This window comes from Polypterus senegalus, chromosome 1 (genome assembly GCF_016835505.1).
Source record: "Polypterus senegalus isolate Bchr_013 chromosome 1, ASM1683550v1, whole genome shotgun sequence".
Taxonomy (NCBI): Eukaryota; Metazoa; Chordata; class Cladistia; order Polypteriformes; family Polypteridae; genus Polypterus; species Polypterus senegalus.
Window position 1 is genome coordinate 285153823 of NC_053154.1, and position 14429 is coordinate 285168251.

General features: G+C 36.7%; 1 protein-coding gene across 8 annotated transcripts in view; it reads right to left on the reverse strand.

Annotated features, from left to right (window-relative positions):
* The window catches only part of LOC120543152 (dynamin binding protein), a 211627-nt gene that overhangs the window by 23598 nt on the left and 173600 nt on the right, over window positions 1-14429 (reverse strand). For 7 of the 8 annotated variants that reach the window (XM_039776056.1, XM_039776047.1, XM_039776083.1 and 4 more), the window contains 3 exons: window positions 10338-10355; window positions 2858-3057; window positions 1915-2045 (listed from right to left, as the gene is read on the reverse strand). In XM_039776056.1, coding sequence (XP_039631990.1) covers window positions 1915-2045; window positions 2858-3057; window positions 10338-10355 — 349 coding nt within the window. The remainder of the gene's footprint in view (window positions 1-1914; window positions 2046-2857; window positions 3058-10337; window positions 10356-14429) is intronic. The other variant, XM_039776063.1, reaches the window with a different exon arrangement.

Consider the following 14429-nt stretch of genomic DNA (forward strand, 5'->3'; position numbering starts at 1 on the left):
CCTGCATACTCTCACCACATGAGGCCAGGAATTGTCGTGCACCAGGAGCCACTGTACCAGCATAGGGTCTGACAATGGGTCCAAGGATTTCATCCTGATACCTAATGGCAGCCAAGGTGCCTTTGTCAAGCCTGTAGCAGTCTGTGTGACCCTCCGTGGATATGCCTCCCCAGACAATCATTAACCCACCACCAAACTGCTCATGCTGAATGATGTTACAGGCAGCATAATGTTCTCCATGGCTTCTCCAGACCCTTTCACTTCTGTCACGTGCTCAGGGTGAACCTGCTCTCATCTGTAAAAAGCACAGGGTACCAGTGGTGCATCTGCCAATTCTGGTATTCTATGGCGAATGCCAATCGAGCTGCATGCTGCTGGGCAGTGAGCTCAGGGCCCATTAGAGGACATGGGGCCCTTGGGTCACCCTCATGAAGTCTTTCTGGTTGTTTGGTCAGAGACATTCACACCAGTGGCCTGCTGGAGGTCATTTTGTAGGGCTCTGGCAGTGCTCATCCTGTTCCTCCTTGCCCAAAGGAGCAGATACTGGTCCTGCTGATGGGTTATGGACCTTCTATGGCCCTCTCCAGCTCTCCTAGAGTAACTGCTTGTCTCCTAGAATCTCCTCCATGCCCTTGAGACTGTGCAGGGAGACACAGCAAACCTTCTGGCAATGACACGTATTGATGTGCCATCCTGGAGAAGTTGGACTACCTGTGCAACCTCTGTAGGGTCCAGGTATCACCTCATGGTACCAGTAGTGACACTGACTGTAGCCAAATGCAAAACTAGTGAAGAAACAGTCAGAAAAGATAAGGAGGGAAAAATGTCAGTGGCCTCCACCTGTTAAACCATTCCTGTTTTGGGGGTCATCTCATTATTGCCCCTCTAGTGCATCTGTTGTTAATTTCATTAACACCACAACAGCTGAAACTGATTAACAACCCCCTCTGCTATTTAACTGACCAGATTAATATCCCAGAAGTTTCATTGACTTTATGCTATACTCTGATTAAAAAGTGTTCCTTTAATTCTTTTGAGCAGTATATATCCTGTAACCTTTTTTTTTTTTTTGGTGTAAATATATATTATCTAACTGCCTTACAATAACCTTTCTTGTTTCAGTTTGTCTGTTTTATTTCATTCTGTATGTTATTAGATGCAACTGAGAAGGCAAATTTCATGTTTTCTTGTGTAAACATGACTAAATAAAGAAACCTTAAACCTTAAGCCTCATTGGTCTTAGCATTAAAATGAAAGTCTGAAAAATTATTATTTTAACAAAGAATATACTTATAATAGGTTGTTTCATATTGTTCTGTTAAGTCTTTCCATTTTCTTTCTCTTCTCTATGTTTATGGTGGCACTTGAAGTGAATGTGTCAACACATGTGACAGACCCATTTTCCGATGTTTTCTACTCAAATTATATTGTCTTTTCCTATAGGATAATTCATTTCATAATGCAGTGGACACAGGACTAATGGAATTTGAACCTAAAACCACCCTGTATATAGGCCTGAACACGTGGAAATACAAATTTGCCTGCATGTGGTTTCTCTATTTAATATGCTTCAGAATATGTAGTGTGTGTATATTTTTTTTCATACTATAACTTGGAGTCACTGAATAACACATTGGTCTTAATAAATAAGAAAAAAATGAAACAGTACTAACATGGATTTAGCATGCTTTCCAATTCTTCTTTGGAGAAGCACTTGGAATACTTCAAAGCATGCTTTTTCTGTGAATATTTTAGTTTAAAATAGAACTGAATATTTTTGGCAGATTACTACATCATCGCACAAAATATAAAGTCACAAAAGCCAAAACTGAGTAGACTAATGAGTAGAATTACAGTGCACGGTGAGGATATTAGGGAATCAAAAACAGAATTTCCATCAGAACATCCCATTACCTGAGGAGAGAAACCAGTAAGGTGCTTCAGATGACTGCTTACACGGTTGGACTTTTTAATAATAGAGTGCATGCTCAGTTTGGAAATCTTATCGATCAGTGTATCTTCATCACCTTTTCTGTACTTGACAACTGAGGAGGAAAAAAAGAAGATACAAGATTAAGAATTTGCTCAAAGAAACTTTGTGCTTCTTTAAAGATATATACATTTCATTTTCTATGACTGACACAAAGGCATCACAGAGTTTAGTAATGCTACTCTACATCTCCAGTTCTAGGCTCAAATGCCAGATCTGTCCTGTGAAGCCAATGCTAAGGCTTGTATCCTGGACACGATGTTTTTCACACAACACCAAAATATTCAGAAAATGGACAGAGGGAGTCATTTCAGATGAAACTCTAAGTTAACCCAATTTAATTAACCACTTTTCATTATTATCTATGAATTGTAACTGAGGGATGGATGGATAAATACAAATGAACTTGGCATCTCAAATAAACAACTCATAAAAGAAAATAAATTTGCCTACACAAAGAACAAAAGACAATTATCTTGAATATCAGGGAATATAAATGAACTAATAGTATACTTTTTTCTTCAAAGGCTGTCTGAAATATATCCTTTAAAAATTACATAATTTATTTACAGAAATTAATCTTTCACTCTAGTATAACACAATTTTCAACAATACCTAAAATCCTTCTGTCCATCCATTTTCTAAACAAATCGACTGAATTAAGGCACTGCAGCAAAAAACAAGGTACAAAATAAGAACCAGCTCTGGATGGGCATTCAGTCCACTGCAGGGAACACTTATAATTGTAATGGCTGACAACTGTAATGTGCAGGTCTTTGAAACGTGAATTAAAACCACATAAATACAGTATAAGAAGAAATCATGGCAACATCCAAGATTTAGGCAAAAGTCAGTAAAGATACTTACCCAGATCCTTCCTGCGCTTGTGCTCATTAATGTTAACATTCATCTCCTTCACGGCAGTCACAGCTTCAATAAGTAGCTTTTTATCTTGGTGGGATTCTGGCGTGGTGTTTAGTAGCTCCATCAGCAGCAATGGGTAGCGCATTACTCTCTGCACAGGCTTGATTAAGAAAGACCCCAAGTTTATATAATTTGTCTTCCCCCTAAAAAAAAAAAAAAATTCCTTATTAACAAATGAGAAACTTGTGTGTCATATTAATTTTCATTTTAGGAGCTGGGGTCAATGAAGCAGCACTAGCAGAGCTTTAACTGAGTAAATAAATGTAGAGAAAAAAGCAAACAAATTAAAATGCAAACTCTAAAACAAATGACATAAAGAAAACTCAAAAATATAACACAGTTTAAAACAATTCATTTGCCACATATGAAAGCCGACCAGATAGACCAAGGACGACCGGGGCACAAAACATTAACGAAGACCTTTACTTATTGCGTATGAATTGGACACTTGACAAATATGCTTGGCGTAATCATAATTCTGCCTTATGTATCACTTGGCACAAAAAGTCATGAGAGACATAGAGAGACAGCACTTTGAATGAAAAGCACAATATAAATAAACTGTGCATTAACAGGGTGATGGTAAATATACAAAGCCTTACAAGGAGTACAATTCAGATAATCTGGCAAATCCAGTTTTGTATAAAATGTGAAAGTGTGTGCATTTCAATATTGTGCCACCTCACAGTTTCAAATTCCATATACACATTTCCAGGGACTCCAATTTCACTTTTCTAGCTAGACACCTGGAAAGCACTCTGGGTTTCAGTAATTTTAACACAATTGAAACCTTTCATAAAGGAAAAAAATTACTAGTATGTTTTATTACAGTAGTATCAGAAAGTACCTGTAAGTACATTCCATGGAAAGTTTTTTTTTTTTTTACACATTTTTGTTTGTCATTTCAACAAAACTGATACAAAGGCAGTCTAATTTTAAAAATAAAAAAAAAATGCATTTTGAACTAATCTGTACTAATTAAATCAAACTAATGCAATTTCTTTCTGTACAAACAGTACAGCCCTCTTTGGCATTACTTGAAATGCCTAATATCGAACATCATCAGAGGGAAACTTGGAGGGCCCTGGCTTATATAAACATAAGAATTTGGTGGTGTGGTTTGGTGTTAACTACTGAGGTATGTGTCTGAATCATGACAAGATCTTTATGATGTCGACAGTTTTGAATCTGAAAGGGGTTCCAAGAGGTGTTTCCACCTTTTACAGTCCCAAAGATCATATACAAATATTGTAAATTTCTACTATGTTAGGGACAGCTGGCAGCCTTACCTGGTCGAGATGCCCTTGAGGTGGAAGGATTGGGGAAGGCAGCATCTTTAGGGCACTGCCTCCCCCAGAATGCAGATGGCAGCCCCCCTCCCCCCCCAGGTTGCAGCAGTGCCACGGTTTCCCACAGAGCATCATGGGAATTAAGAGTTCTTTGACTCAGCCCTGTTGGGTGCTGTGGGGACCGGAGACCCTACTTCTTGAGGGTCAAGGCTTAACCTAAGGGGCCAAACCTTTGAGACACCGGAAGTACTTCTGGGGATTACTTAAATGGAGCTGCCTGTCACTACTCTGGGAGCAAAAGTTGGAAAGAACAGGGACGATGCTTGTTGGAGGAGGAGTGAAGGCAGAAGGAGAGATAGAATGAAGAAGAAAAAGAACTGCTGTGTACTTTATTTCTTTGTGTTTATGTACCATGCTATTTAGGTGGAAGACATTTGGGAAGAGCTTCCCACAGCAAAATAAAGGCCTTATTTGTTGCAGAGGCTTGTGTCTGCCTGGGTCAGGTTTGGGGAGCTGGAGTGCCCTCTGTTGTCCACAACTGCCAATATGTCTAGGCTAGATTCTGCCACCATATTCCTCCTGGGAAATCTCCCAGAACTTCAGGATAACATTAAGTGATTTACAGGTAAATGATGCCTCAGACACTGCCAAAATGCTTGTGTCAACACGTCCAAAAACTCTGTTTTTCATGCAAGGTCAGGAAGAAAACGGCTTCTCAAAAAAGAATATAATTCTTAAAAAATGTTTTCTAGATAGCACTGAGGTGAATCACAGGACTACATGAACTATGGCAGATAAGACAAAGGTAGAGAGGTTTGGCTACAATGCCAGGGGTCTTACTTGGTGAAAACCTTAAACTACTTTTGACCAAGAGACCCACATACAAACTGTAAAGCATGATAGTGGGGCCTGGACAGCCTGCATCAGGATTTTGATGGTAGCCACATTCTATTAGAGAGTACCTGAGGAAAACTTGTGGCCATCTGTTGAAATACTGATGCAGCAAAGACAATAATCTTAGACATTAAAGCAAATCCACAAAAGAATGAGTCCAAAAGAAGAGATGGAGCGTTATGGAATAGCCAATTCAAAACCTAACATAACAGAAATGCAGAGGGAGGAACTGAAGTGTGCAGTACCTGCAAGAAAAGCCTTGAAACAATACATAGTTTATGGATTTCAGTAAAGAAATGTCAGCAAAATTTTCCAACTTGAGATAGCGGACTATGAGACATGAAAATGAGTGTGACAGCAACAGGCTATTGAATCTAGAGATATATTGGTCATGCAGGACCAATATACATCTGGAGACAACCGTAAATGAATTTGGCTTAAATGCGAGTGGAAACAATTAGACATTTCACTGAGTGTGACATTTCTAAATCATTATAATGCCTGCTGAAGGTGGAGTTCAAAGTAGAGGAGGTGACTTAAGCAGCAAATGGTAATGGTGCTCTTGGCACAACCAATAGTAAGCCTGTGGTTATGATGGATAAACAGTCTATGGCTGAAAAGTCTCCCAAAAACACTTGTGTTAATCTAATAAATGTAAACATATAAACATAACCTAGTCCAAGGGAAAAAAACAATCCAGAAAAGCAGATTACACTTTGGCATTCAAACACATCACTAGACTAGTGGTAAAAGAGAACGATGTATATGTGGTGTCAGTTGCTTATAGTTACGAGGACACAGTGGCAGTAAATTTGAGTCTGAAAGAACTGGCAGCTGCAACTAAGCTAAACGTCATCCCATCACATCAAGTTACAATGAGTTGAAAAGAACTCCTGTTAAGTCAGGTCTTTTTACTTTCAACAACGAACAGTCACAGGAGATACAGATTTCTGTAGTCAATACACTCAAAACAGTAAAAGTGTCTAATGATTCTGACACCAGAAGTACCATGGACTATACCTACTTCAACTTACTAAACCAAGGTTGCAGGGAAGCCAGAGACCATCCCAGCCAGAACAGAGCACAAGACAGAACAATCATCAGACAGGGTACTAGCAGTTTAGCAGTTTGCACTGTGGGAGGAAACTCAGGGAGAACATGCAAATTCCACGCAGGGTGTGATCTTAGGTCTCCTTACTGCGAGGCAGCAGCACCAGAACCATCAACACTGTACCATCTGGACTATAACTAAAGTAAGTTAAAATTACTGTCTAATGCCAAACATGCCATAAAAGAATACATACAGACAAAAATTCTGAAACAAACACTATTCTCATGACATTTATTTTGAACCATTAACATTAATGATGCCTTAACAAATCTGGTAAATTATGCTAGCATTCAAACTGTGTTTTTGATTATACCCTGAACGTTTAAAGCTGCTGGACTGCAAGAATGTGGGGAGCATGCTTTTAGGAAGGACACCTTGTGGGCATAACCTTTTAGTGGTGGATTTTGTGCTGTCACCTACTAAGATTTTAGCAAATTGTCCCCAGATGTGCATTATCATTCCAAGGATCACTTCTTGCTCTGCAAGGGTTTGCTTACTTTTCCAAGTAGACAATTGCATTTCTGACTTTTCTGTTAAATACATGATTGAAAAGAGTAATATTCACTGTTATTTGTTAAATTAGATCACCTTTATTTATCAACACTGTTGAAATGAAGATCATACAGTATATCCATACATGAAAAAATGTTGACGAACACATATCCTTTCTTGAGATGTGCTTATTTTTTCACAGCACTGAAACCTTTTTATTGGAAATACAAGAAACTACAGTGGTCTTTATTAAAGGTCTCAGATATTCAAGGTAGCCATGATAAAATGTTTGCCAAAATAACTTAGTAACACTTTCTAAACTTCAGTCAGAATTAACAAAAACATCTGAAATTTAAGTTATAGTTAATTTCAAATGTCCTGCTTGTCAAAGTGCATTCAAAAGTGTGTGCACTATGGATTTCAGGATGTCAATCAATGTCAATCACAACAAATAACGAATGAATAAATACAGTCATATGAAAAAGTTTGGGAACGCCCCTCAGCCTGCATAAAAATGTACTCTACTTTCAACAAAAAAAGATAACAGTGGTATGTCTTTCACTTCCTAGGAATAACGGAGTACTGGGGTGTTTTCCGAATAAAGATTTTTAGTGAAACACTACTTAGTTGTATGAAATTAAATCAAATGTGAAAAACTGGTTGTGCAAAAATGTGGGTACCCTTGTAATTTTGCTGATGAATGCATGTAACTGCTCAATACTGATTACTTGCAACACCAAAGTGGTTGGATTAGCTCGTTGAGCCTTGAACTTCATAGACAGGTGTGTCCCATCTTGAGAAATGGTATTTAAGGTGGTCAATTGCAAGTTGTGCTTCCCTATGACTCTCCTCTGAAGAGTGACAGCATGGGACCCTCAAAGCAACTCTCAAAAGATCTGAAAACAAAGATTGTTCAGTTCAGGTTTAGGAGAAGGCTCAGAAGTTTAAACTGTCAGTTTCAACTGAAAGGAATGTAATCAGGAAATGGAAGGCCACAGGCACATTAGCTGTTAAACCTAGCAGGTCTGGCTGGCCAAGAAAAATACAGGAGCGGCATATGTGCAGGATTGTGAGAATGGTTACAGACAACCTCCAAAGACCTGCAAGAACATCTTGCAGCAGATGGTGTATCTATACATCGTTCTACAATTCAGCGCAATTTGCACAAACAACATCTGTATGGCAGGGTGATGAGAAAGAAGCCCTTTCTGCCCTCACACCACAAACAGAGTCGGTTGTTGTATGCAAGTGCTCATTTAGACAAGCCAGATTCATTTTGGAACAAAGTTCTTTAGACTAATGAGACAAAATTGACTTATCTGGTCATAACAAAAAGTGCTTTGTGTGGCAGGAGAAGAACACTGCATTTCCAAGAAAAACACCTGCTACCTACTGTCAAATTTGGTGGAGGTTCCATCATGCTGTGGGGCTGTGTGGCTAGTTCATGGACGGGGGCCCTTGTTAAATTTGAGGGTCGGATGAATTCAACCTAATATCAACAAATTCTTCAGGATAATGTTCAAGCATCAGTCACAAAGTTGAAGTTACGCAGGGGTTGGATATTCCAACAAGACAATGACCCAAAACACAGTTCAATGTCTACAAAGGCATTCATGCAGAGGAGAAGTACAATGTTCTGGAATGGCCATCACAGTCCCCTGACTTGAATATCATCGAAAATCTAAGGGGTTGATTTTAAGCAGGCTGTCCATGCTCGGCAGCCATCAAATTTAACTGAACTGGAGAGATTTTGTATGGAAGAATAGTCAAAAACACCTCCATCCAGAATCCAGACACTCATCAAAGGTTATAGGAGGTATCTAGAGGCTGTTATATTTGCAAAAGGAGGCTCAACTAAGTATTGATGCAATATCTCTGCTGGGGTGCCCAAATTTATGCACCTGTCTAATTCTGTTATGATGCATATTGCATATTTTCTATTAATCCAATAAACTTAATGTCAATGCTGAGATACTACTGTTTCCATAAGGCATGTCATATATTAAAAGGAAGCTACAACTTTGAAAGCTCAGCCAATGATAAACAAAAATCCAAAGAATTAAGAGGGGTTCTCAAACTTTTTCATATGACTGTATGAAGGAAAAGTCAAAAAGTAAATGCAGTTTATCTGTAAGTAAAGGCAGTTTATCTGTTAAATGTATGAAGCATGCAAGAGGGGTAATTAATGATCAACAGCCTGAGTGCAGAGGTCTGACATAACTGTATCTGTAGTGCCGACACTCAGTTTAGTGTTACCAGTCATCATGTAATCATGGATGTTCCACTTTTTGAAGGCACCAACACTGAACAGCAAAATGTAGTAAGATTTCTTTTGGACAGAAGTAGTCAAGCCTGATGGATTCCATGGAAGAATATCATTGCAGTATGTTGATAAGTATATTGGACAGAGAAGAGTTTTTGAATAGGTGGAAAGTTGTAAAAACAGAAGAACTCGTTTGGCAGATGAAGACAGATCAGGCTGTCTAAAGCCCTTCTCGGATAGATTTAGTTTTACATCATAATGTGATGCAAAGTCGTACCATCTGTTTGGACCACATTAACAACCCTTATTAAAAGAACAATGTGTCTATTCACACATCCATGAGGGACAGGCTCACACTCACATTCTTTTCAATATAAATTGTGTAGATCATTATGCTGACAACCCTTCGAGGGGTAATAACAACTCCAGTTATTCAGCGTGCACAACAAGAAGTACAGTTCTTTTTCCCATTTCAGGAGCTCGGTAATGTAATCATTACTTGAGGTCCTCTGCAAGCTTAGTCCTACTTGAATGGCTCAAATGATTTAATTTTACTGACATGTTGATCATCATGGGATTAGTTCAACCTGGCGTTATTTTTTTACAGACTTTTTGTAATTTTTATCAAGATGTGAATATGCCATCCATGAAAAGATACTAACATGAGCAATTACAGGGGACTTTTGGTAAAAATTACTTCCCCTCATTTCCATTTGTAAAACTAATCTCTCCAAAAAGGTCTTTACAATCTCAAATAGTGTGATGAATGTGGATCTTGTGAATTACTGCTTCTGCTGATGGACACAAGTTATGGTTCTGCTCATTCCATAATAAGTGATATGTCAGAGTCCCTAAATAGTTTACAGAAGAACACAAAAGTGTTTGGAGATATTTTCCTAGTTCTTACAAAGTTATGTAACAGAAGGAGAAGGTTCACTAAAAAGAATGGTTACTGGGGTGAAACACGAGTGCATCAGTTTTAAAGGGCTTATTTTGTATTCGCTTTGGAACCAACCAAAAACATTTTTTCTAAAACAGAACTAAGAAACCTGTTGAGATATGTAGAAAGTGCATGGAAAAGCAAGGAGACTTTATTTTATGTATAAGTAAAATGCTTTGAAATGTTGTTGGTTATCTTATTATGGGTGCTAGAGCAGCAGCACACGGGCCCCCAAATAAATACAAAGTACAAGGATGCACCAAGCAACACAAACACAAAGCAACATGGTCAGAACTGCATGCTTCAAATACAATGGATGGGGTTAATACAATAATTTCATACTGTTGAATTGTTAAAATGATTAAAAGGAGTCTACATGCAGTCAGAAGGAGCACATGCAATTGGCAACAGTGTAGTGAATGTCTAAAACTTACCACTCACGATAAACTGTCCTGTGAATTTGGAGGTAACCACCAAGTATGGAAAGGAAAGAAACGGAAAGAGTTAACAGAACGATACAATTGTTTGTACAGCATTAGGACAGACTTCTATATTTCTCCATGCATTTAACACCAGATTAATAAGTACATAGGGCAACAAAATTTAAAACATGATGGAGGCCATCTTAAAGAATTTCCAGGCAAGGCTTTGATACAGGGCTACTAATATGTGGAGAACTACTAACAAAAGTAAATATCTTAAAACACTACAAGACATTTCTACATCTACAGAACATAAAGACTTCTCCAGGAGCATATTTTAAACCATTTGCTTAAAAAAAAATCCCAGTATTAAAAGAAATAAATGCAACCAATGAAATGAATCTTAAAGAAAATATATAACAGCATCTTCTTCATTAACGAAATAAATATTTTAGAAAGCAAGAAACTTCACAGTAAGAAATTCAGGAACATGTTTCTGGGTTTTCCAATGAAGGAACACAATATACATTTTGGCTCTGGAGCAATTTAGCAAAAAACATAACTCAATGACTGATTAAACTAATTTAGAGTTGCAAGTGATGCCAGAGCCTTTCCTTGCAACAGTAAGTTAAAGCGAGGAACCAGCTCCGGACATGCACCCCCACACACCCACCCACTTACAAGTCTAAGGCACAATTTAATCTACTTTCAGAAGGTTTTGAAAAAAATGTCAATAAAGCATGAAAAACTCAAACAAACAATAGGAGAGTGAGCTGACAACTGAGTGACAGATTCAAAACCAGGACACTTGATCTGTGAGGTGGCATCCTTCAAACATTATTAAACTGCAATGAAATTGAGCCAATGCCATGACATTAAAACCATAAAAATCATGGATTTCAGTATTATCTATTTGGTCATAATAACCAGTAACTTTTCTCTTTTTCTTCAGCAGACAGAACAAATGGTGTTATGAGTTTATCCATCTGGGAAGAGAAAGTTTTATTCATAAATGCATAATATTTACTGCCAATTGTGCCACTGCCACAGAGAATTAAAATTGCAGCATGATCACCATTTGGCTGGCATCTAGAAATAAAAAGCTTTTTGAAGGATCAGCTGGCTAGGACCACAGAGTGAAACGCTGTCTACATTGATGTCAGAGGCATCAATGTAGACGCCAGTCATTCATAATGAACTACATCTGTAGTGACCTTAGGAAGCCACTAAGTGTGAGCTTGCCATAAATCCAAATTTAGCTCATTTAAAAGTCTAGCCGCAAAGAAATGTTACATCCATTTTTGTAAAATAAAAAACAAAAAAACAAACACGGTTTAAATGGGTTTAAAAAGGTTGCTTCCTGAAATGTATTTTGTTATTCTCTTACTTCACAGAGGTATACACTGAAATTTTTTTATTATTATGATTTTTATACATTTTTGGGTGCTCACTTCAAAAATAAAAAAACATTTTCTCCCCAACACATTTTCACAGCTGTTAATTAAGGATGATCTGATCAATCAGCCACCGATCAAAATCAGTAGATCTTCACTATAAAAAGACTTAGTATAAATGACAATCACAAAACCCGATATTTTCAGCCCCTGGTTTTCTAAGCCTTACGGTAATTTAGTTGTAGTAATTTAGTTGTAAGTGCTCCTTTACGCAACATTTGTTTTTTCTTTTGCAGAAAACTTCCTGCAGTGTAAACAAATAGCAGCTAGTGGAAGCTTGTTTTATCAATGAACGACTTGCAATTGGTATATTAGCCTTTACGTTAAAGAAAGTGAAGTAATAAACTGAAAAAAAATGTAATTGGAGAAGATGTCTTGTGAAACTAGACAAAAGGCAAGAAAAGCAACTTTAAGCAATTTAGACCTTTATTTTGTCCTTAAAATTAAAACGGGCACTGTGTGAGTTTGGACAGCAAACTTGTTTAAAATGCAGCAGCTTACACTTTTAATTGGAAAAAGAAAAGATTGAAACAAATTTGAAACTGATGCTTAGTAAATAATGGTCTCATTTTTTAAAGACTCGTACAGTATTTATTACTCGTTGCTGTGTGTCATACAGCATAAGTTTTGGTAAGAAACAAATACTACATAATGAAAATGGTAATCCATTTTTTATAATTACACCTTTAAGAATTACGAATGTCTAGTTAATACACTGAACAAAAAAACACATCTGTATAAATATAGTAAATATATATTTTAACAGCAAAAAGCTGTAGCGCAACTAATGATTAAAAATGATTAAAACGAACAAGTGCATGTATATTTACATTTAAGCAGCATTTCATTGCCAATATCAATTAATTGACTATTTTTGTTGTTTGTTAGAGAAATCATGAAAACTACTGTTTTTAATTAATCTTTGTTTCAGTTAGGTACATTACACAAAAAACTAAACAATACGACAGCTTGTAATTATTATACTTAAATACCATATATATTAGGGATACACTTTTTTTAACATATTTTATTAGAAAAAGTATGTATTTTAAGGAAATTTTTTATTCATTTTAGCATTTAATGATCACTGAACAATAAACCTAGAGAATTTCATTTTGTTAATAAAAAATGAACAGCTAACACCAGTGGTCTATAGTTTAATTATAAAAATACACTTTAATATAGGACATAAAGCTTATTTGTGTGATTATGCAGGAGATTAGTGTAAAAAATGTTTTTAAAGGGATAAAAAACTAAAATCTAAATAAGTATCGGCTGATCAAATAACATGAAAGTATTCAGTATCTGCCTTAAAAAAGCTGACTGGAGCATCCCTATAGTCAATTATAGTTTTATTTATTGTATGCACAATATAATATTAATATTTTCTAATTTAATATTTTTTAAAGCGTTTAAAACCTTCTTGAGGAAATTAACTACAATGAGCACTGTTTGGTTGATATGAAAGTTCTGGTTCAGCAGTCAGGGCATACAAAATTCCCAAGGTTTCTTAGCGAGTGAGACAGCAGAGCCAATAATTTGTATTGGGTTCAAATGGAATGACCAGCTTGAAAAAAAGCTATAGCCTAGTGCCAAAAACATCCTCAGACCTAGCTTGGTGGATCCGTATAAATTACTGCTACCACCATTTCACCTTAAGCTTGGTTTAATGGGGCAGTTTGCCAAAGCCCTGTCAAAAGATGGAGACTGTTTTATGTATTTGTGCCAAAAGTGTAGAGGTTTGTGTTCTTGAATGCAAATAAAAATAACTATTCACAATTAAATAAAATATTTTGAGTTGAATGAGTTAATTTTGTAGACCTGTGATTTTTGGAACAGTAAGTAGAAACCATAACTTTTTTTTTTTTTTTGTAAACTGAACAGGCCGATTGTTCCTGTGTTTCACATTTCACACTAAGGCCTAAATGATAGACCCGCCTGGGTAAGAGTTAATCAGGAGTAATTTTATTCAATTTTATTTCAGAGCATTGGCTAAGAAGGTACAAACTGAGGTTTGAAAGAAAAATTCCTGCCAGTTTAGAGAATTTTCAAGTGTGATTATCAACATTCAGTGGCATGAGTCTTTAATAATTTTGGATTGAAAATTTATTTTTTGTAACTATTTTATTCCAGACAATATTTCCTTTTAAATTAACAGAAAAAGCAAGGAAAATAAGTATATTCCATAAATATTATCATTATGACTTTTACTAAAAAAATTTTTTATTGAAAAATGCTTTTTTTCACAAAATTGTACAGTATAATTCAATTTTAAAACCATTTTTAGGTAAAGAATCCAACCCCCCACTTTTGAAACCATTTAATTTGATTCAGGGTTGTGGACGGTTACAGTCATTTCTGACACACAGAGCCAACCTTGAATGGGGGGGCTACTTCATCACAGGGTAAGCTAACACCCAAGTAAGGTACACTTAGACTCATTAAACTGCCCATCTGGCATGTCTGAGTTGTGCCAGAAATATGTCCATGTGGATTGACTTTATTCACTAACATATTATTTTATTAAATACATGTTTTAGGTGGGGCGGCACAGCGGTAGTGCTGCATCTCAGTATGGAGACCTGGGTTCGCTTCCTGGTTCCTTTTTTTCTTTACAAAACAGTAATGGACAATGAGACTGCTGTACTAA